At 36.7% G+C, this 25,018-nt stretch overlaps 1 protein-coding gene across 1 annotated transcript in view; it reads left to right on the top strand.

Annotated features, from left to right (window-relative positions):
* CEP350 (centrosomal protein 350) overlaps positions 1–25,018 on the top strand; it is a 164,173-nt gene that overhangs the window by 35,631 nt on the left and 103,524 nt on the right. Inside the window, exons 7-14 of the mRNA XM_058701136.1 lie at positions 5,291–5,404; positions 9,319–9,432; positions 12,972–13,118; positions 14,605–15,263; positions 16,040–16,161; positions 19,968–21,028; positions 22,629–22,779; positions 24,339–24,502. Coding sequence (XP_058557119.1) covers positions 5,291–5,404; positions 9,319–9,432; positions 12,972–13,118; positions 14,605–15,263; positions 16,040–16,161; positions 19,968–21,028; positions 22,629–22,779; positions 24,339–24,502 — 2,532 coding nt within the window. The remainder of the gene's footprint in view (positions 1–5,290; positions 5,405–9,318; positions 9,433–12,971; positions 13,119–14,604; positions 15,264–16,039; positions 16,162–19,967; positions 21,029–22,628; positions 22,780–24,338; positions 24,503–25,018) is intronic.

The raw sequence follows: 25,018 nt of genomic DNA, 5'->3' as shown, positions 1-25,018 counted from the left end.
ATTCCCCCTCCGCCCCCATGTTTGAGAAAACAAATATTTAAATCAGATTTATGCTAACATAGATAGATTTTCATTGAGAAAATCCTTTTCTAAGAGAATCTCTGTTTTGTAGCCAACTCCAGTTTTTATATATGGTGGTTTTAAGGAGATTGTATTTTTATGTTCCTGAAATTATTTTCACAGAGTTATTCATGTAAAGTTTTCAATTAAAGAGTTGATTCATTGATCAGATCAGTCTGTGTTAGATTTTTGTCATTAAAACTTCTGCTACCATAGCCTTTCTTTTGTCAAAGTTCAGTTTTTCTAGATAAGTGTATGAAGATCAAAAATTGTCAAGATTCATTTTTTCTGTTAATTTTAAGTTATTAACGAACTAGGACAGTTTTTGCTATAGTTAATTTTGTTTTGTATTTGTCTACCAAGTCTAACTTTTCTCTGACCAGCTTTGCAGTTTTTTTGTAGTCCTAAGGTCTTCTTCTCCAGAATGAATTTTATATGTGAGGTTAGAGCAATTACCGGTTTTATTATTTTTTTATTTTTTTAATGTTTATTATTTATTTTTGAAAGAAAGAGAGAATGAGAGACAGAGAGCAGGTGGGGATGGGCAGAGAGAGAGGGAGACACAGAATCCGAAGCAGGCTCTGAGCTGTCAGCACAGAGCCCGTCGCGGGGCTTGAACCCACGAACCGTGAGATCATGACCTGAGCCTAAGTCGGACACTCAACCAACTGAGTCATCTAGGTGCCCCAGAGCAATTATCAGTTTTATTTTGTGTTGCTTATTATATTTTGATAATGATAATTAATTGTGAATTAGATAAAAGGTGGATAATTTGCATTTTATTCTTGCTAATTTGTGATAAAATTATGAGCAGTTCCCTTTAGAATACTGAAAACTTGTTTTGTTATTCAGGATTGGTCTACTGTATTATTAGTTAAATTATTTCATATCCTTCTAGTCATTTGTGTACAGTGTAGTAATTGTCCACACCGTTGACAGAGCAAATAGCAAATGTTCTTGTTAGTTGTGAGATAGTGATTATCCAAAACTTTTGCTATATTAATGTTAGATCCATTAAATAAAGATTGTACATTTAAGGTGTGTTTATTCTAGAAATCAAAGTTCTGAAATTCCAAAAGTTATTCCAGTAAGGCAAAGTTAAGATGATCAACCTAAATCCATATTTTATTTAATAATTTACAAAAATCTAAAAATTAAAAATAGGATGGAACAAAACAAACACAACCCGAACAAACCTGAGTGAAAATCTTAAAATCTTAACTTCCTCTGAGTTGGTGATTGGATTTCGCACTTACCTTTTATTTAATATTTTTTTAACCTGTTAGTTTTCATATTAAAATGTTTTATAGGGACACCTGGGTGGCTCAGTCAGTTAAGCATCTGACTCTTGATCTAGGCTTGAATCTTGATCTGGGGTTGTGGGTTTGAGCCCCACGTTGGGCTCCCTCCTGGGAGTGAAGCCTACTTAAAAAAAATTTATAAATAGAACTTTTGGGGGCTAATTTATGAACTATAGCATACATTTGTGAAATTATAACAGAATATGGTTTCCAACGTCCTGAGCAATGGATTTATTTTTCCCAACACTGAAAAACTATTTTTGTCAACTTTTTGCCAATGTAAATGAAAAGGATCGAAATATACTATATTCTAAAGTGACATTTTACTTTCATTTGTTCAAATATGTAATAAATTCACTTGGTTCACAATTCAAAAGATGAAAAGGATTTACCAGGAAAATCTCTTGTTCTGCAGCTCCCTGGTCCCCTTTCAGGTTATTACTTGTGTTAACAGTTCATATATTCTTCCAGAGATAATTTTTGCGTACACAAATAGTATGTGTGTGTTTAATTATTTTCTTTCTTTTTTTATGCAGTTGTTAGTATACTAAACCCATTCTAAACCTTGGTTTTCCATTTATGTTTTTTATGTTATTTATTTATTTATTTATTCATTCATTCATTCATTCATTCATTTATTTAAAGTTTATATACTTATTTTGAGAGAGATACACAAAGTGAGTGGAGGAGGGGCAGAGAGCGAGAGGAGAGAGAGTATCCCAAGCAGGCTCCACACTGTCAGTGCAGAGCCTGATGGCAGGGCTCAAACTCAAAAACTGTGAGGTTATGACCTGAGCTGAAATCAAGAGTCGGACACTTAAATGACTGAGCCACCCAGGTGCCCCTGGGTTTTTTTTTTGTTTTTTTTTTTAATTTAAAGACATGAAAAGTGTTCTATGATTCTGCTTTAAAATTTCAATTTAAAAGTAGTGAACACAAACAGTGTTTATGTGATTTTTGTCTTATACTTAGTTGTTTGCATACATTTTTCTCCCTGGTGTAAATGCCCATGAAATTTAAGACCTTATATTGATCATCCTTATTTTATTTCAGAGCCTAGTACACTGTCTTGAGCATAAGTGCACAGTAGCTTTTTTATTCTAGTCAATAAATTCAACTAGTAACGAAAAAAGGGGACAAAGAATAGAAATACGGTAGTCCCCCCTATCCTCAGGCGATATGTTCCAAGCCTCCCAGTGGATGTCTCAAACTGTATAGTGCCAAACCCTATAAATATTATTTTTTCCCTATACATACATACATACATACATACATACATACATACATACCTATGATAAAGTTTAATTTATAAATCAGATACAGTAACATATTAACGAAAATAACTAGAACAATTATAACAATACACTGTAATAAAAGTTAAGCGAATGTGGTCTCTCAAAATCTTTAATTTTTTTTTAAGTTTTCCTTTAAGTTAAAAAAAAAATTTTTTTTAAGTTAATTTACTTACTGGAAGCTAGGGAGGGGCAGAGAGAGGGAGAGGGAGAATCCCAAGCAGGCTCCATACTGGCAATGCAGAGCCCGATGCATGGCTCGAACTCACGAACTGTTAGATCATGACCTGAGACAGAATCTAGAGTCGGACGCTTAACTAACTGAGCCACCCAGACACCCCTCTCAAAATCTTATTGTACTGTCCTCACTCACCCTTCTTCTTGTGATGCTGTGAGATGATAAAATCCCTGTGTGATGAGATGAAATGAATGACATAGGCACTGTGACGTAGCATGAGGCTACTATTGGCCTTCTGATCATCTGATCCTGGGCCATGGTTGACAGGTGTGTAATGGAAACTGCAGGAAGTGAAACAGCGGATAAGGGGGAACTACTGTAAAATTGGGGGACAGAAAAGGGAACTGGTGTAGATATTGAAAGCTTCTTTAAGTTAACTTACAAATAAAAATGCAGATATAATGAAAGGCTCCCATGGAGATAAATGTTTCCTGAAGAGGAGAGGAGAAAAAATGATAGAGTTGAATGCAGAGAGATGGGGTGGGGATGATGGTGGTGAAAAGTTGAGAGAGCGAGAGATTTGCATGGGATTGCCACACTTTCTTATTACAAACTGTAACTTGCAATAGCCTGGACACTGCGTTTACAAATTTTTTGTTGCATGGGCATAATTGCATGCCCCTTGCCACAAATGTCACGTGAAATTAAACTTCTGCTCTTGTGCTAAAAGCTGAATAGATTCCTTTCTATTAGACATGTAATTAGTTTACCAGTGCATTTTATTTAACACTTCTAGAGTGCTTTTATCAGTTTTTTACTCCAGTCTGTTCTTTTTTTTTTTTTTTTTTTTTTTAATTTTTTTTTTCAACGTTTTTTATTTATTTTTGGGACAGAGAGAGACAGAGCCTGAACGGGGGAAGGGCAGAGAGAGAGGGAGACACAGAATCGGAAACAGGCTCCAGGCTCCGAGCCATTGGCCCAGAGCCTGACGCGGGGCTCGAACTCACGGACCGCGAGATCGTGACCTGGCTGAAGTCGGACGCTTAACCGACTGCGCCACCCAGGCGCCCCTACTCCAGTCTGTTCTTTATATTGATTTAATTTTTACAAACATTTATTGGGTGCCAATTCTTTGATAAGTTGAGACCATCTGAAAACAGAAATCTTTATACTACTCTCGTTATCGTCCATATTCATCATTTTTATGATTTTTTAAAATAGCCTTCCAAAATAAATTCGAAGTAGGAAATCAGACTGTTAATCCCTAGGAAATAGCACATGTGTAATGTTTGTTGCAAGATTGAACAAGTATGTTTTAAAGACCTGTTTTCTACACCTTGGGTGCATTTTGCTTGTGTAGATAGCAGCTTGTCGGTTTGTTCAGCCATAGGCAAAATCAGACAGATGGTAGCAATTAATGCCTGTCTTCAAAGGAAGAAGTAGTGTTGTCTCTCTCTTACTCCTGAGAAGAGTAGTTCTTTCTCTGAAATCCATAATTTACGATTGACATTCGTTTATCATTTAATTGAGTGCTTCTCCATTTCTAGTCCTTTTCAAGAAATGGATATTGCTTCATCTCACTGAAGCTTACTTTTTCCCAACAGTATTTGTCAGCACATTATGTGGTAGCTAATTATGCATCCTTCTTTTAAAAGCATATAAAGCTGCTCACCAGCATTTGTTTTTAGGGAAACACAAATAAAAACCACAGTGAGATACCATTCACAACCACTAGGATGGCTGTAATAAAAAAGACAGAAACAAACAAAAACACAATAACAAGTGCTGGTGAGGCTGTGGAGAAATCGGAACCCTCATGCATTGCTGGTGAGAATGTAAAATGGTAGAGCTCCTTTCGAAAATGGTTTGGCAGTCCTCAGAAGTTAAACATGGAGTTACCATATGACCCAGCAATTCAAACTCCTAGGTATGATACCCAAGGAAACTGAAAACATATGTCCACACAAAAACTTGTACATGAATGTTCATGGCAACATTGTTAATACTAGCCAAAAAAGTAGAAACTGTTCAGGTACTTATCAACTGATAAATATATAAATAAATGTTGATAGATTCATGCAATGGAATATCATTCAACAATAAAAAAGAAGAAAGCTTTGATACATGTTACATGGTGACTGAAAACATTATGTTAATTGAAAGACGCCAAACACAAAAGGTCACACACATATTGTAGGATTCTATTTATATGACACTTCCAGGATGAGCAAATCCATGAAGGTGGAAGGGAGGTTAGTAGTTCCCAGGGAATAGCATGATGGAAGAGTGGCTGCTAATGGGTACAGGAAATTAGTGTTGATAGGTCCATAACTTTGTGAGTATACTGAAAACCATTGAACTGTGTTCTTTAAAACAGTGAATTTTATGGTTATGTTAATTATATCTCAATTTATGAAGCAACTTTGATAAGACTCTTTTGTATTGTTGGTATATATTAGGCTTCAATCCTTCAGAGACCAAGATTCGAACACCTGATGGGAAAGTGTGGCAGGAGGCTGAATTTCAAAACATGAGTCGAGAACTGTATCGAGACTTAGCACTTCACTTTGCAGGTGAGAGTGGAGCTTTCTTAGATTTTGCATGTTTTATCATGTATGCTATCTGACATCATATTTAAACCTAAAATTGTCACCAAAATAAAGGTATTTCCCTTTTTTAACTGCATGGTATACCAAAGTAGTTGTGGTTTCAGTCATAAGGCTCTCTTAGCGTCTAGGCTCTGCTCCAGGATTAAAATTAGCATACATGGCTGATGAGACAGAAACTAGGTTATTTTTAACCTCAGAGACTCTCTGAGTCAGGCCTGTCTGATTTGAAGGAAACATAGCAGAGTCTAGTTGGAGTTTACTTCTACTAGACTGAGATCTTTGAGATGGTCAGTAATTTGGTAGGCAGCAGATAAGATGATACTACCATGAGGGCAAAATGCAGAAAGAAAAATCAACATTATAGGAACGGAATACATTTAGAGAATTGGAAATAGGAGGAATTTACGGAAGGTTGAAGAGGGAAATGGGAAGGTGATACTGTAATGTTATGGAATGCTTAGTGCAATTTGGGGTAAGATGAAGCATTCGTAGTCTTCTGTACTTTTGTTTTACAGTTGTGGAAATGGAGGCTTACTGAGTAATTTCCCCAAGTTTGAATCTATAGGTAGAGTAGTTGAGAATGGAAGCCAAAATTCAAAGCCAACTCTGTCTGACTCTACAGCCTGAGATTTTTCTACTAAGCCCCCATAGAGATTTTGCTAATATATTTTGTGGTATTAAGTGTCCAGTCCAGTTTTCCTAGTATTATTATTGGAACAGTGTATTCAGGTTTTTTTTTCTTTTTTTCCTGAGATGGAAAAGGAGTATAATGTAATCGTTAAGAGTAAAGATTTTGGAATTAGCTTACAAGGGTTCAAATTCTTGCTCTGCCTCTTATTACTTACGTATATACTACCTGTGTTTTTCTCATCTGTAAAAGAGGGATAATAATAATATACCTCTATAGGTCAGTATCTTTACAGACCAGTAGAATGATGTATGTCAATGAATTCTTTAAGAAGTCTGCCTGGGGGTGCCTGGGTAGCTCAGTTGGTTGTTATCCAACTCTTGATTTCAGCTCAAGTCATGATCTTGTGGTTTTATGACTTTGAGCCCCATGTCAGGCTCTGTGCTGACCACGCAGAGCCTGCTTAGAATTCTCCCTCTCTTTCTGCCCCTACCCTGCTCGTGCTTTCTCTGTCCCTCTCAAAATAAATAAATAAACTTAAAAAAAAAAAAAAAAAAAGGGTCTGTCTGTTGGGGCACCTGGGTGGATCAGTTGTTTGAGCGTCCAGCTTTGGCTCAGGTCGTGATCTCAGCGTTTGTAAGTTCAAGCCCCATGTGGGGCTTGCTGCTGTGAGCACAGAGCCCACTTTGGATCCTCTGTCCTCCTCTCTTTCTGCCCCTCCCTCTGCTCATGCTATCTCTCTCTCTTAAAATTAAACATTAAAAAAAAAGTCTGGGGGCGCCTGGGTGGCGCAGTCGGTTAAGCGTCCGACTTCAGCCAGGTCACGATCTCGCGGTCCGTGAGTTCGAGCCCCGCGTCAGGCTCTGGGCTGATGGCTCGGAGCCTGGAGCCTGTTTCCGATTCTGTGTCTCCCTCTCTCTCTGCCCCTCCCCCGTTCATGCTCTGTCTCTCTCTGTCCCAAAAATAAATAAAAAACGTTGAAAAAAAAAAAAAAAGTCTGTCTAGTAAGACTGCCTTCTCTTTCATGGTGGTTGAACTCTGTCCATTAGCTTCTAGCTAGGACTGACCCATCTACTTGTGTTTTAGGTTCCATTTACTCTTGTAAAAGTTTAAAGACATCACTTTGTCCTTATTTCCTTTCTTTGGCATCATCAAATTTTCCCTCTCCTCAAGGTCATGCCCATCAACAGACTGTTTGCTAACATGCTTTTATCTCAGCCATCACAAAAGAATGCTGCTTTTGGCCCTACTCTCTTCAGTTATTGCCTTGTTTCTCTCCTATTTGTGGCACAACTTCAGAAAGTTGCCTTATACTCATTGTCTCTGGTTTTTCTCCTCCCTTTCACTCTTGAACCCTTTTCTATTTGGGTTTTTCTCTGCCTTCTCTGTGGACTGCTAATGTCAAGGTCATCAGTGACTTCCACATTGCTAAATCCAGTGTTTGATTCTCAGTTGTCATCTTGATCTCCCTGCAACATTAGACATGATAGATTACTTCTTTCTTGAAACGCTTCACTTGACGTCTAGGGTTCCTTAAGTGTTTGGTTTTCCTCCTGAGTCTAGCTACTCTTTTTCAGATTTTTTTTTTTTTTTTTTTTTTTTTTTTTTTTTTACCTAATTAACTCCCTGATATCTGAACATAGTCATTCCCTGGGCTCAGTACTTGGGTCTGTCTATCCTTTTTTTTCCCTCTCTTTTCTCTTCTCTTCCTCTCTCTCTCTTTTTTCTTTTTCTTCCCTTACTACTACTGCTACTACTACTGTTTATTTATGTACACTCTAGGCAGGCTCGTCTAGTCTCAGGACTTCAAATATTTTCTGTTGCCGTTGATTCCCAAATTTATGTCTCTGGCCCAGACTTTTCCTCTGCACTCAGACTTGTATCCAACTGCTAACTCTACCTCTCCCTTTGGATATATAATGGATTTCTCAAACTTAATAAATCCAAAATGGAGCTAACTAAATGGGGTCATGATACCCCCTTACCTACTCCTTTGGTAGTCCCTCCATCTCTGTTAATTCTATCTTTCTACTTCAGGCCCCAGATCTTGAGTCATCCTTGACTCCTCTATTTCTCTCAGACCTTATGTTTCATGTTGTTCAAAATATATCTAAAATATAACCACTTTCTCCACCTCACCACCTTTCTCCAGAGAAAGAGCAGAGCTCTATATGTATTTTAAGGTTTACATTTCACTACTACCTAGGTCCAAGCCACCATCAGTCTCTTGTGTGGATTATTGCAATAGCCCTCTCATTGGTCTTCCTGCTTCTGCCCTTCTAGTAAGCCCGTTATCATCACAACTGCTAGAGTAAGCTTGTTAAGATTTAGTTTAGATCATATCACTCCTTTGCCCTAAAACTTCCAAAAACCTCTCGATCTCATTCTTAAGTAAAACCTGAAGCTCTTTCAGTGACTCGTAAAGCCCCACACAATCTGGCCCTCAGTTAGGTCTCTGACCGTGGTTCTCTCTACTCTGTGTTCATTTCACGGACACTGGCCTGCTTGCTGTTTCTCAGGTATGTTCCTACTTTAGGACCTTTGACTCACACTTCCACTCTGTTCAGAGTGCAGAGCTCTATATGTGTTTTAAAGTTTACATTTCTTCAGATCTGTAATTGAGGTTGATTTTCAAGTTTATATGTATAGCTAGTCTATTTCCCCAGATTGGAATTTAAAAAAATTAGTGAGTAGTAATTTATATGTGAAATGGCTTGACATATTTCACTAGCATAACCATAAAAGGGTTAATATTTGGGAATATTATTTTATGAAGTTTTATTCTGGAAGTTCATGAATATCTCAGATATGTAGGAATTTTTAAATGAAATAAGAATCTATGAAAGTACTCACCTGTGAGATTCTGTAAATGATCCAACCCTGGCTTGGAAAGTATTACTTTTGTAACTTCTTCCAGTTTGTGAAATTGTGAAAATGAGGAAAAGTTTTCGAGGGTTTTCTGGAAAACAACAACAACAGCAAAACAACACAACAACAAAACAAAGCAAAAATGAAAAACAAAAAATGAAAACTTAGAGCTCAAACTGTAGGGGTAGTTAGTGGTAATCTTTAGACCTTTCCATAAGAGGAGTTGGCATTGGTAGCTTATGGGTCACAGAAGTAGCCTCAGTGAAGATTTTTTTCCCCCCTACCTGAATCATGCTTTATGCTGATTTTTCTTACTGGGAAGAGGACGAATGGGTGGGTAGGAATCATTATAATGTTTGCTATAAGTGTTTCTGCTTTTCAGATGATATCTCTATGAAAGAGAAACCTGCTGAAAAAAGTAAAGAGAAAAAAGTGGTCAAGCCAGTGCGAAAAGTCCAAAAGGTAACACAGTTATCAAGTCCAGAAGGCAAAACAGGTTGGTTTTCTCAATATCATGCCCATCCCCATTACATAATACTGAAGTGGCATTCTATATGGAAATAAGTGTTTTTGGTTTTTTTTTAAGTTTATTTATTTTGAGAAAGAGAGAAAGAGCACATGCATGGGGGAGGGACAGAAAGAGAGGGAGAGAATCCCAAGCAGGCTCCACTGTCAGCAGGAGCCTGACATGGGGCTTGAACTCACGAACTGTGAGATCATTACCTGAGCCAAAATCAAGAGTTGGATGCCTAACCGACTGAGCCACCCAGGTGCGCTGGAAATAAATACTTGTTAACCAGATATTTTCATTGTTTGGCACATAGAAAAATTCAGTACATTTTATATATCATTATTTTGTATACATGTTTTATTGAGGTATAGTTGATATAGAATAAGCTGTACATATTTAGAATATTAGTTTGATGAGTTTTCACATATGTATGTACTCATGAAACCTTATGTTCACCATAATAGTAAACATATCTCCCCAGCCCAATTGTTTAATCATTATTTTTAATAGAAATTAACCAGATTACAGGCAATGATTTTTATGTAGTAAACTTTTATATATAAAGGGATTGCCTATGACTGTCACTACATCCCTTCACTTACTCTCAAAAGAGAATAAATGTTGCATGAGAAAAATATAGCAGTCCATGCCAATACTGGTCAGGCCAGACTCTAAATAGATCAGGACTGAGAAAAAGAGAATTCCCTAGTTTAGCACTTCAGGCCTAGTCTAGGTTGCCTGCATTTATAACCTGTTCTGTTCTGTTATGTCTAGCTTTGTTCTTTTGGTGAGTAAGTTAATTTTAGTGTCCCTTGGTTTCCCCGTATGTAAAATGGGAAAGCAGTAGTATTTTTCTCACAGGGTTGTTGTGAAAACTAAAATAATTAATACCTAAAATCATTCAGTATGTAGTATTTGGCACATGGTAAGCACTCAAGTGTTAGGTATGATTCCATTAATAATAATTATTATTTCTGGTATATTGAAAATGGTTATTTAGCTGTCATATTTATGTTAGTGAGTAATTTGGCCTGAGAGAGTGGAGGAGGTTGAGAATTTGTCGCTTTCAAGTTTGGAGACATTCAGAATCAATCATTCATTCATTCATTATGCAGATATTTTTGAGCACTTTATACATGTGACGCCCTGTGCTATACTAAGCTTAGGCAATACAGTGGTAAGCAGGATACACATGGCCCCTACCCTCTTGGAATTTATAATCTGGTCAGGAAAACAGTAGATAGTAGATACATAGTTATAATAGAATGTGACTAATGTATGATAGGGAATTATAGGAACATGGAGCAGGAGTGATGAGGCACTGGTGTTTTTTTTTAATATATGTATTTTAAGTTTATTTATTTATTTTAAGAGAGAGAGAGAGAGAGAGAACAAATGGAGGAGGAGCAGAGAGAGAGAGAGAGAGAGAGAGAGAGAGAGAATCCCAAGGGGCTCGATGTCATGAACCATGAGATCATGACTTGAGTTGAAATCAAGAGTTGGACGCTCAAGCGACTGAGCCACCCAGGTGCCCCAGAGGCACTGGTTTTTAACCAGACACTTGTTTTTCTGATCATAGACTAATCTATGGAATGTGAAGTAACAGATTTTGTGACACCCATTGTTAACCTCTAGATGTCAGAATGACCCTGACTATATACAAATCAAAATTTTATAAGAACGTGAATTATCTGAACACAAACTAAGCTAATTTTTACATTAAAAAATATGTCAAAGTGTTATTTTTATGTGGTATTATGTAAGACTCTTGCCAGGGGCATAGTTTGAAATGAAGCACTGGGACCATTGTAACTTGTAAACACTGATCTTGGATTGTGTTTTTCCAGTTTTGTGGTAGACTAATTCCCATGTATGCACTGTGCAGTGACTGACAGAGAATCATTAAATGTGCTAAAGCTGTGTTAATAGTTTATCAATAACTGAAAGTCCCCTTTTACCACCAGCGACTGCAGTGAGACTATTCTAGAAAGCCAGAATTTAGAAATAACCACACAGCATATTCAGAAGCCAACATTTATAAATAACTACCCAGTATATTCATGGTTGCTTGCTTTTGATTCAGAAATCAAGAGAAGCTGAACTCCAAGAGAAGCCTGTTCTTTCATTTTGCCTAAGAACATAGTTTCTTATAAATAGATTGAACAGTAGACTTAAAGCCTTTTAAATATTTTAGATCGCTTAAGGTTAATAACAAGGTGCAAAAACACTTAAAAAGTAAACACTGATTCATAATTCATGTTTCTTAATACTAGATGTTTTATTAAAACTGCGGTTTAATTGAAACTTTTAAATTGAAGCCTTTTTAAAAGAACTCTAAATTGGATGTCCTTTATTACAAATGCAATAAAATAGCATTACAGAAAGCTTGAAAAATGAAGAAAACAGAAAACCACTACCCTCACTTAAAGTACTAGTGTTTTGTTTATTTCCTTACAGTAGTTTAAAAATCATAATAGTAGGTGATGTAATCATTGCATACATAACATTTTGTCTTTTTCTCTTAGCATTGTACCACCAGAACTTTTTTCTTATTTCTTATGGAAATTATAATTTGCAGTAGCCACACAGTACTCCACCTGTGTTGGTGTATGATGATCTCATTTTAATTTTTTTACAGTCTGAAAGTAGTACATGAAGAGTTTTTCTCTTAGTCAACAGCTGTGTTTATTGGACCATACTTTCATGAACTTTTATAATGAGGGCAGTTTATACTGTTGGCGATGTTTGCTTTTTGAGTGTCATTGTTTTATGCATAGAAAAGTAATGTACAGTTCTGCTATGTATCTATAAAATATAATGTGAAATTCCTTATAATACCATTCCCTTAACAGTAATCACTGGTCACTGTGACATGTTTCTTGGGATTTTTTTCCTACGCTTAGCTGAAGTCATTTGTTCATTCAGCAGACATACACTTTACTATGTGCCAGGTACCGTTGGTAAACCAAACACTTACTATACTTAAGATATGTTTTTTGTTGTGTGCCCAAACTGTTGAATTCAGTGCTCTACTTCTTGAGGATTCAAGAATCATTAATGTTTGGTACTTAACGTCCAAAGCATTTTTTTTTCAATTATTTTTTAATCTTTATTTAATTTTGAGAGAGAGACAGCGTGTGAGCAGGGGAGGAGCAGAGAGAGAGGGAGACACAGAATCCGAAGCAGGCTCCAGGCTCTGAGCTGTCAGCACAGAGCCTGACGCGGGGCTCGAACTCACAAACTGTGAGCTCATGACCTGAGCCGAAGTCGGATACTCGACTGACGGAGAGCCACCCAGGTGCCCCATGTCCATAGCATTTTATACTTATTTGAGATGTGTGGATAAATCAAGATTTAAACAAACTGCTAATTAATTTTGGGGACATTGCGTTAAAAATTAGCTTGTAAACCCTCTGACTTTGGCATAAGATCAGCATAAGATTAATTACAAAACCTGTATGGTTGAGTAGATATACTTGAAGTTTTAAATTCAACCCGGTATGTGTATGTATATATTTTTTTAGGTAGCAGTCGTCTGATAAGTACATCTTCTTGGCGAGATGGACAAAAATTAGTAAAGAAGATTCTGGGGCCTGCACCCAGATTGGAGCAAAAAGAGCGAAGAACAGCATCAAGTGACAGAAGTGGAAGAGGAAGAACTACTAAATCTGGTGAGTAATTAAATTATTAAATTAAATTGTTTCAGTAATTAAAATTGTTGAGAAAAGCAATTAAAGATTGCTTGTATAAGTACGTAGAGAAGGTGAAAGTACTCTTGAGAATGCTTTCGGAATTTGGTTTATAATTGTGAATGGAGCTCAAAAAAGAAGAACTGTTCTATTGGGCTTGTCTGTGGATAATTCCATATATAGATGTTATGATGACTTTCATTAAGGATTCTATTTGTTATGTTAATTACATTTAGCTGCCAGCTGCATAGAAAAGCATCATTTAATTAGGTTTTATTAGACTTTTAGGGACCTTAAGAGACTAAGTCCGATTTGTCTTTCTCTACACAAACATAGGCAGACATTCATAATATTGGCTTTTTTTATTTGACAGAATAGGAAACAGGCCCTGAGAGAGAAGTGATTTTTTTTCTCAGTGTATATATTCAGTGGGTGGCAAAATTTGATTTAGAATCTAAAACTCTTTGGTTTGACCCTCAAGTCCATTACTTTTCTCTTTGTGAAGTATCTTAAATGCTCTTTGAGATAACTAGTTACTTGTTTCATGAACACTAATTTTGGGAAATGAAATATAAGTTAACTACAGGCCAGCTTTCCTTTTCAGGAACAAAATTTGCATTAATGAATTTGAGCTTCTGGAATGGATTCAGTAAGAAATGCAATCACAACCATAATTTGGGATATAGAAATCAATATATACTTTGTATTTACTCCTCTTTACTTTCACTAGCTTATAAATAAACTCATATGCATTCTTGGTTCAAAATCAAGCCATGTCAATAAGCATTTAGATTTTAAAATGATTGTTTTTCTATCTATTTAATTTTTTTTCTGTTATTCATTGGAGAGTTGTGGCAGCTAAACATTGTTGGGTTTTGAACTCCTGATTTGATGGTTTAGGGATGGAGAGAGATAGTAATATTAAATATGTACATAGGAGAGAAATAATAATTCTCTATTAATACTTAAATATTCACATCAACAATAGATTTGTCTTTATTTTAGAAATATTAAAAATGCGTTGTTTAAATGCCAAGGAAGTATAGCTGTTGTCTTTTTTTTTAAGTTTATTTGTTTATTTTTGAGAGAGAGAGAGTAAGCAGGGGAGAGGCGGAGAGAGGGAGAGAGAGAGAATCTCAAGCAGGCTCCACACTGTCAGTGCAAAGCCCGACTTGGGGCTTGAATTCACGAACCATGAGGTCATGACCTGAGCTGAAATCACAAGTCGGACACTTAACTGACTGTGCCACCCAGGCACACTGGAAGTCTAGTTTTTTAAAAGATTGAAATTATTCTCGTCTAAAAAAGGTGTTTTTCTTTCCTTCAATTATAGTCTTTAAACAACTTTATCGGATACTTGAATTTGAGTTTAGAATAAAGGAACATTCCCTAATTTTGTCCTCACTGCAGTAAATCTTAGGAATGAATTTAGGATTTTCATACATTGCTAACAGTTCATATTTTGCAGGGGGTCATATTGGAAGAGCAGAATCTGATCCTAGATTGGATGTTTCGCATAGACATCTTCCACGAAACTCAGAACGTTCGAGAAGTAGAGCTCGGTCTGAGACTAATACAAAGAAATTAGCTCCATCTCTTCCAGATAATAAACAGGAGGACAGTACTGCCTTAAATAAGGACTTTTTACCTCTTGAAATTCGTGGAATTCTTGATGACCTACAGCTGGATTCTACAGTTCAGGCTGCAAGGCAAGAAATAGGAGAGTTACAGAATCCGAAGTCATCAACACCAGTACAAGCTCCTAGGAGTCACAGCCCAGTAAAAAGAAAACCTGACAAAATAACAGCTAATGAAGATCCCCCTGTTATTTCCAAAAAGCGCCACTATGACACAGATGAGGTACGGCAGTACATTGTTAGACAGCAGGAGGAAAGGAAGAGGAAGCAAAATGAAGAGAAGAAGGCTCAAAAGGAGGCCACCGAGCAAAAGAACAAACGATTACAGGAGCTCTATCGGAAACAGAAAGAAGCCTTTACTAAAGTCAAAAATGTGCCTCCTTCTGAGCCATCAGTAACCAGGCGACTGCAGGAAACTTACTCCAAATTGCTACTAGAAAAGACCTTGCTTGAAGAGCCGCCTCACCAACATGTCACACAGGAAACACAGGTAATAGTAGTGTCAGAAATACAAAGGGAAGTCATTCATGATTGGAAAAACCTTATTCACCACTTTGTTGCCATCATTTCGAATATTCAGACAGACGCCCAGACGGTATTTAATAATGATGATCTTTTCATGAAATTTATTGTGTGTGAAGAGTGATTTGATAAATATGATTAGAAAGAAGTGCTCAGTGTAGCATTTCCTAGAGTGAGTGTTCCTGATCTCTGTTCAGCTCGTCATTGTTGTTAGTTCCATCCTTGCCTAGTTTTCACGGTGTTACTGAGCATAAAGTTAGATGATGTTCATAAAAGCCTAGTTTTGTAATCTGTGCGGAACCTAGAGAATATCCTATTGTATGTGATGATTTTACGAGTATTGCTCTTGTTTTAAGAATAACATTCAGTACGTGCCATGTACCTACCACAGACTGTGTTAAAGGTTTATAGGGTAAAGCTTCACTAAATCCTCACAACCCTGAGAAGGTAAGTACTATTAGTATTTCTAGACGAAAAAACTGAGGTTTAGGAAGAGTATTATTTCCTTCAAATTACACAGTTAGTATTAGGTGCCCTTCTTGGATTTCAGATGCAATTTTGCTGTTAATTGTAATGGCTGCTTTTTAAGACAAACTGAATTTGGATTGGTTTTATTTTAGGAGAAAAAAGCCCTCACATTTCATGAATCTTTGTAAATTGAAGTGAATTAATATTAGTCTTATGTACTCCCTGAATATATCTTTGGGATGGGGGTCAGATGAATTTGCTGTCCTTTTCTCCTAGACCAGACCAGGGTATCAACCTTCTGGAGAATCTGACAAAGAAAACAAAGTCCAGGAACGTCCCCTAAGTGCATCTTCCAGTAGTGACATGTCTCTGTCAGAACCTCCACAGCCTCTTGCAAGGTAAAAAGGGGAGAATGAAGTATGATTAAGATTCTTTCCATGAAGTTTAGTATAGTGGCCTAAGCTCAGTGAATTCTGTTGACTGACCTTCCTGTGTGAGCAAGAAGTTTATTTAGAAATTGGTTAGTATCTTCTGGTGGATCCTTCAGCATGGGGTACATCTGTATTTGCTGCATACCCGATTCTATTGTTCACTTTTACCTGTCCTTTAATATCCAACCTAAATGTCAGTTTCTCGCAGGGATCCTGCGATTGGAAGCACTCTTGCTTTCTCTGAACTAAACACGCAATAAACGTTTGTTGGATGAATGAATCACAGTGAAGTTAATATTTTAAAGGATTTGTGGTGAATAATTTTCAAAAGGCACATCTGTGTCCATTACTATTCAGAATTTCTTTAGATGACTCATTCCATTTTATCCATCATCCCTTTCAAAAGTTGTATTTGGATATGCATATGAACACGTGAACAAGGGCTGGATTGCTGATCAAGAACTATTTTGCTTGTTTGCTTAAAATTTTTTTCTTGCTGTAATATATTGTTTGCAATGAAGTAAAAAAAAAAGTATGCATGGAATTTGAGGGGATTTTGAGTTTATATGGTTTTAAACAATTTAAAGTAACCATTTTGAGAAGAGAAGCATTTGGAACTCTTTTGTGAGAATGCACAAATAAAGATCAAATCACATCCCAATTTGGGTCAGTATACGTGGTCCTTTCACCCCATTGCCCCCCCGAAGAATAAAAATGCTGATAAGAATAGCTAACATTTATTGAGTACTTGTTAGTTTCCAGGCACTGATCTACATACTTTGCATATATTAGCTTATTTCTTCTTGTAATTCCTTGAGTTGGGCATTATTGTTATTCCCATTTTACGGAAGAGCTAATTAAGGCCTAGAATTTAATTAATTTTCTCCAAGATCAAAACATTAGTGGTGGAGAGGGATTTGAACTTCAGTCTGATTCCAGAAACTCTGTGCTTTTAACCACTGTACACACTGCCTCCCAATAAGTTTCATATGATTTATTTAAAGTTGTAAATAACCTTTCAAATTTCAAGCATAAATAAACTTTAAAGTTTTTTTTTTTTTTTTGAATTTGAATACCTTCAGTAGGTGTACTCTTCAGTTCATCTCAGCCCCATTATTATTGTCAGACATAGTCTTCTGGCTTCATGTCTTCTGTTTTACCTTTCCTGAGTTTCCTTCTAACTCTAAACAAGTTAGCCAGTATTAGAAACAAATCAGACGTAAACAGATCGATTATTGTTAGCTTGCACATGTTCCTTTCCTTTTTTTTTTTTTTTTTAAGGTTTATTTATTTTGAGAGAGAGCAAGTGTGCACGAGCAGGGGAGGGGCAGAGAGAGAAGAGAGGATGTACTATCAGTGCAGAGCTGACGTGGAGCTCGATCCCACGAACTGTGAGATTGTGACCTGAGCTGAAGTCAAGAGTTAGATGCCTAACCAGCTGAGCCACCCAGGCACCCCTTTCCTTTTTTTTAATATCAAATTTCTTCACCTTGAGATATGTAATCTTTTGCCTCCACCATCCCTCTACCCATTTCTTAGGTTCACCATTTCTGTTAGTAGTCTTACCATATCTCAGTTACTTTATGCTTGGAAGCATGGCATTACTTTTCCATGCCCTTTTTGCCCCATGTTCTTCATTAGCTACGTGGAAAACTCCAAATTACGTACTTGACCCTGAAGACCTTGAAGATCTAGCTCAAAAGTCACTTCCCTTGGCTAGCAGAGTTTATTCTTTTCTCTCCACACTCTATTGAACTTTATATGTCTTTATATTAGTACTTATGAGATTGTAGTTTAGCTATTTATTAGTGTCTCATCCCTGCTAGATCTTAGAAACTAAAGAGTAAGGATTTAGTCTTAACTGGATTAAGTCTTTCCATTTTTGTCTCCCCTGTGCCTCTATCATCAACATAGTGCCTGGCACGTAATTGGCATTGAAATACTTGAATTTAAAGATCTTGGATTTTTACTTAGCAATATCTTTTATGTTTATAACTTCAATTTTTTGGTTGTTCATTTGTTTTTAAAGTTTATTCATTTATATTGAGAGAGAGAGAGAGACAGAGAGAGGGAGGGAGGGAATCCCAAGCAGGCTCCTCCCTATCAGTACAGATCCCAATGTGGGGCTCAAACTCATGAACTGTGAGATCATAACCTGAGCTGAAATCAAGAGTCAGATGCTTAACTGACTGAGCCACCCAGGTGCCCCTATAACCTCCTTTGTATTCCCATTACTGCCAGCTTAGTTTGAGGCCTAATAACCTCACACTTCATATTTTGTGGCATAGAATCTATGCATGAGTCTTCCTTCATTCCCTTTTTATAGCAGCCCTTCAACACCAAAGATTGCTATTATACAACCTCTAACTAAACCTTGCGTGACATGCTTTCCACGCTTTTCAGTTCTCTTTTCACTCTGCTTCCCCTCCTCCAGGTAATTCTTTTGTATTTACTTTGTAAGGCTTCCCATTTCTCCATACTAGTTTGGTTGCAGCCTGTCCAGATAACTTTGAATCATAATTTGATTTGTTGGGTTAGCCATGTATCCTAGCTTTCTGTCATCTGTGAATTTTATAAGAATATCTTTATGTCATCATCTAAAAATAATGGACAAGACCAAGGACAAAACTTCAAGTTATTTTTTATAAGCATCTTCTTAATAGTTCACATTGAGCTTTAATTGTTTTTTATAATATCTCTAAATATACAGAATGTCCATGGTCTGGAAATGTAGGTGAATTATATAATGTCATCTAGGACATCTTTGTTTGGTTTCTCTATTTTATGGACAACCTTCTCTGTATTGTATATTCATAATGGGTATTCATAGTTTTGCATTGGTATTCATGGTTTGATGTTCATTAATTTTTTTTTTTAGAATGAAATTATAGGGGTGCCTGGCTGGCTCAGTTGGTGGAGAGTGTGACTCGATCTTGGGGTCATGAGTTCTAGCCCTATGATGTAGAGATTGCTTAAAAATAAAATCTTGAAAAAAAAGACATCGTAATAATCTCCTTATTTCTTCAGTATGTACAATGTTAAACATAAACATTAAATATTTGTTGATTAGAATAATGACTCATGCCTATGTTAGTAGTTAGCAACCTTAAGCATTTCTCTTTTATATAACGTTATTTTTAAATTTTTTTTTTAATCTTTATTTATTTTTGAGAGAGACAAAGACAGAATGTGAGTGGGTTAGGGGCAGAGAGAGAGACACACACACAGAATCCCAAGCAGGCTCCAGGCTCTGAGCTGTCAGCACAGAGCCCGACGTGGGGCTCGAACTCACGAGCCGTGAGGTCATGACCTGAGCCGAAGTCGGACGCTCAACTGACTGAGCCACCCAGGCGCCCCATATATAACATTATTTTTAAAGGAAGGAGTAGAGCCATGTTGTAAAGAATTTTGTTCACAGAGTTTTAAAGGTTATAAAAGCCTTCTCTTTAATTAATAGTTTAAAAAATATGTCTTAGTTGAAGAAAGCAGTTTGCATGACATTCCATTTTTATGAAAATAACAATGCCAGAACACAACACACACATAGAAAAATGTTTGGAAAAGATATAATTCTAAATGAAATATTAATAGTGCCTATTTCTCATTGTTTAGCTATGAGAGATCGCTGTCTTTTTTATCCTCTTTGCCTGTCCTTTTTTTTTTTGGTGGTGAGTATGTGTTACTCTTATGAGAAAAAAAAAAGAAGTTAAAAAAACTGGTGGCTTAGTCATGAGTTACTGTCTTAACTAACATACTGTGACTTTCATTTCTAGAAAGGACCTGATGGAACCTACTTGGATGCAGCCTGACAGATTGAGCCCACGAGTCCACAATTCTCAACCACAGCCTCTTGCTGGAACAGCTGGAAATTTACTCTCCCATCTCTTGAGTCTAGAGCATGTAGGAATTTTGAATAAGGATTTTGAATCTATTTTACCACCCAGGAAGAATCATAATATGGCCTCAGGGCCATTAACTTTTACACCTCAACCATATCTGACCTCACCAGCTGCTCATCCAGATGCCTTGTTAAAACCTAGTGCCAGCCAGTATAAAAGTAAACTGGATCGTATTGAAGCCTTGAAAGCAACAGCTGCTTCTCTGTCCAGCAGGATTGAAAGTGAAGCCAAGAAATTAGCTGGGGCTAACATTAACTATGGGTCAGTATGGAGCACTGAGTATGATGTACAGCGAACACCCCAAGAGGATGGATCTTGGACGAAGGCTCCAAGTCCACCTATGAAAGAGGATACTGAAGATATTTTCTCTGCCCGAATTCAAAAGATGATGGGAACCTGTGTATCTCATGCAACTTTTGATGATGATCTTCCTGGTGTAGGCAACCTTAGTGAATTTAAAAAGCTTCCTGAGATGATAAGACCTCACAGCGCCATATCCAGGTTTAGAATGCGATCCCCCGGTCCCAAACCAGAAGGGCTGCTGACACAATTGTGTAAGAGGCAGACTGACTCTTCTAGCTCTGATATGCAAGCTTGTTCTCAAGACAAAGCCAAATTGTCTCTTGGTTCCAGCACAGATTCAGTCAGTGAAGGGCCTCTTCTTAGTGAAGGGAGTCTCTCTGAAGAAGAGGGAGGCCATGATGGACAGCCCCCATTGAAGGTAGCAGAAATCTTAAAGGAAAAGGAATTTTGTGCTGGTGAAAGAAATGGTTATGAACCCATCAAAGAATTTCAGAAGGAAGCTGAAAAATTCTTGCCACTTTTTGGGCACATAGGTGGTACACAAAGCAAAGGACCATGGGAAGAATTGGCAAAGGGAAGTCCACATAGTGTCATTAATATTTTTACAAAATCCTATCAGTTGTATGGAAAAGGTGAGAAAAATAACTAAGCCTTGTGCTATTTGTGTGTTAAGATAAATCATTTAATAATTCTGTACAAGATAATACTTAAGTACAAATTTTCATTATTCATTATGAGGATAGTGGGGACTTACTGTCTAAATTAGTCTAAGTTAATCTAAATTACCTGCAAGCTTCCACTAGAGTATTACAATTTAATCTTTAAAATTTCATTTTTTAGTTGTTACTGTCATGAACCATAGTTGATAGGTAGTTGTAGAAATTTTGGTCTACTTCATAGGTGGTGTTTGGGATAGGTATGTATCAAATATACACTAGGTTTTCTGTGACCATGGGTATGTATTTAGATAGAAAATAACTGTATTTCCTAATACACTGATTGGTGAGTCATTGGGAATATAGTGGTCAAGAACTGAGGGGCAACTGTAGTAACATTTCTAATATGGAAACTACTACTGCTTGTTAAACCTAATTTTAAAAATATTCAGACTTCGAACAGTAATGTAGCTATATATTGGGGTTGTGAAACAATTAACTTCTAAAGTTTCTTTCTTCTCCCTGTTAGACTCAATTCCTTCAAATCCCTTTCTCTGTTCTTCTACTGTAGGTGGATGCTACTCATTTTATGCTAACATAACCTTAGAATTTCCAGTTCAGACAATGAGGCTGAGCCTTAAGTCAGCTATTGGTATCTGTGGGTTTTTTTATTTCCATTCTACACAGTGAGCAACTTATTTGATAAGTGAATTGATTTCATCTGTTCATTTAGGCTTAACTGGGTATTGCAGTGCATTTTTCTAGAATTCGTATTCAGCTACTTTGTTATGATCTTGTGCAGGCCTATTACATGCTGTTGGTCTCTTTTTGTTTAACACTTATTTCTATATTAACACTGTTTCTATATGGGGTATTTTTAAAGTATTTTTGATGAAAGCAAAATGCTTTTTATTTTTTAATTTTTAAAAATTTTATTTATTTCTTTATTTATTGGGGGGGGTGGGGCAGAGTGTGAGTTGGGGAGGGACAGAGAGAGAGGGAGACACAGAATCTGAAGCAGGCTCTAGGCTCTGAGTTATCAGCACAGAGCCCGACACGGGGCTCGAACCCACGAACTGTGAGATCATGACCTGAGTTGAAGTCAGATGCTCAAGCGACTGAGCCCCCCGTGCACCCCTCAAAATGCTTTTTAAACAATACCCACATTTTTTTGTAAGAAAATTGTGTTTTTTCTTAAATCCTTTTAGATTTTCATTAAGATTTTATAGTTAAACTGAAATACTTAGAGTTGAAATGATATCTTACTTAGGATTTGCTTCCAAATAGTCTGGGGAGGGGAGTGAGAAATGACAGGAATAGGAAGTAATTCTTGAAGCTGCGTGATGGATTCCTTGGTTTCATTATGCTATTTTCTCTACTTGTATGTTGGCAAATTTCATTAATAAAATGTTTAAAATGTATTGTTAGATATAAAGATAAATTGAAAAGAAGCACTAATAAAAGCAAACTAAAACGTTCCCTAAATCCACGTTGTTAATCCCCATCTTGTGGAATGCTTTGCTGGTAGTTGTTTTGTTTTTGTTTTAAAGCATATTTCAACTACTACTTTTGACAGGGTTTGAAGACAGGTTGGAAAGAGGAACCTCAGCCTCGCGGCCTTTAAATGCCGTCACGACCCCTGTGAGCAGTGTTTCATATGAAGATGACTTTGTCTCCTCTCCAGGGAGTGGGACTTTGACAGAAAGAAAATCAGCTCTTGAACCTAAGTAAGAAAATGTTGACAATATGGACTAAAATCCAAAGAGTGAGAAAACTTTATAAATGAGAACTGTGGTGTGACTCTTACTTCCCTTTGTTTGAAGACACAGTGTAGAGGCTGCATAGCATAGTACTTATTAAGAGCATGGGCTCTGGATCCAGACTGTCTGGGTTGAAATCCTGGCTCTCCTGATACTAGTTGTTTGTCTTCAGGCATACTGTTTAACCCTCTCTGCTTCGGTTTCCTTCTCTGTAAAATAGGGAAAATAAATCGTTCCTGCCTCATAGCATGTTATGAATATTCAGTGAAATAAAAAGTACTTAGAACACGGCCTGGCACATAGTAAGCAGAATGTAAGTTGTTAAATCAACCTGCGAACCCCTGGTAGAGGAGGATGTTGGGAAACTATCCCATGGTGTACTAATGTAAGGGGATTAAGAAATGGTTTTCTGTGATAGAATTGAGGATGACCCGTTGGATCCTTGACGCCATGATCCCAAGTAAATCAGTATTTATTTTTTCCTAATTGGGAGAACGTCTAAACTCTTGCAAGCCTTTGAAAAATTATATTAATCATGTTAATATAGTATTATTAATCAATTAATTTAATTAATTCTTAATTGATACAATAGATACTATAGTATATAATATAATATAGTATAAAACTATACTATAAAGTTATAATGTTAATATTTATTAGACACAATGTACAAGGCACTGAGAGGACTGAGGGGACTTTGCTTGTATTAACTCATTCTTACAATAGCCTGATGTGGCAAGTATTATTGCTACTATTCCTGCTATAGAGAGGAAACTGAAGCATCCAGGTTATGTTACTTGTACACAGTCCTGTAGTAAGTGAATCAGACTTTGCCAGGGAGAATTTCCTTCCTAAATCTTGCTACCATGTAAAGTAGTCTGTAATTACTCACATTCAATATCATTTCCTTCACAAATTACATATTGTAATCCATATAAAATTATTGGATGATGTTTTGAAAATTAGTTCTATCTGGTTAGACTAATGGAAGTAAGTATTACTAAAATTAAGTGGGCAAAGTCTAGTTTTAAATTTTGAACTCTAAAGAAAAGATTAAATTACTTTTAAAGTTTATTTACTTAGAGAAAGAGAGCACATGCGAGTGGGGGAAGGACAAAGAGAGGGAGAGAATTCCAAGCAGGCTCCATGCTGTCAGTGGGGAACCCGGTGCAAGACTCGATCCCACAAACCATGAGATCATGACCTAAGCCAAAACGAAGAGTTGGATGCTCAACTGACTGAGCCACCTAGGCACCCCTGTGTTTTTACTTTTAAGTGTCTGAATTATCCATTTTTATTGGTTTCACTTCAGTAGATAACTCCCTTAGATTTTTTTCAGTAATAAGTTAAGCCACAGGGAACAATCTAAACTTACGGTAGTAAGAAACCAAAACAGGAAAGTGGAAGGTTATCTTTGATTATGGTTATATTCTCCTTGTGATTAATAGATTTTAAAATATCCACAGTTTTAGTGGTTTTAGGGTTTTTTAGTCATTCTTTAACCACTGCCGCTTGTTCTTTGGCAGTATCGCAGCTGGCAGTGTGGGCCTTCAGGAGGACCATTGTAGCAGAAAATCTGCCTATGACCTGTCCTCTGTGGACATTACCTCCCAGCGCTCGTCAGGGGCCCAGTCTGCTGCATCGTCTCGCTCATCTGCGTCTTCTAAAGGGAAGAAAGGAAAAAAAGAATGTAAGTGGAATTCTACATGGTAGTGTTTTCTCTTACCAGTCATTTTGTGGTAGCGATCTAAAGGTATAATTTAATTCCATAAGAAGTTAGATGCATTTCTTTGTGATAAAATATAATTAGTTTTCATATTTTTTTGTCATTACAACAATGCCTTTTGATATATAACATTATAAATCCTTTGTTTAATACAAAAGGAATACATTTGCAATGATAAAAAATCAAGGATTATAGATAGATGAATAGTTGTAAAAGAAGTTAAGATTTTTAGTAAGATTCCTTCCAGACAATTTGTAGGCATATGTAAATAGGAGATGTTACATATATGGGATCACATTTTTTTTACATGCTGTTTTGTTCTGTCAGTGGGTTACAGATACCTTTCTCTGTCAGTAAATACGGATCACCCTTTGTAATGACTATCTAATGTTTTATTGTTTTAATATGTTGTAATTTATTTAGCAGATTTCCTGTTCCTGGACATTTAGGTTATTCTCTATTTCTTTTTTTCATTATGAA

Source organism: Neofelis nebulosa, chromosome 15 (genome assembly GCF_028018385.1).
Source record: "Neofelis nebulosa isolate mNeoNeb1 chromosome 15, mNeoNeb1.pri, whole genome shotgun sequence".
Lineage (NCBI taxonomy): Eukaryota > Metazoa > Chordata > Mammalia > Carnivora > Felidae > Neofelis > Neofelis nebulosa.
The sequence above is the reverse complement of the archived record's forward strand: the minus strand, read 5'-3'. Positions and strand labels throughout refer to the sequence as shown.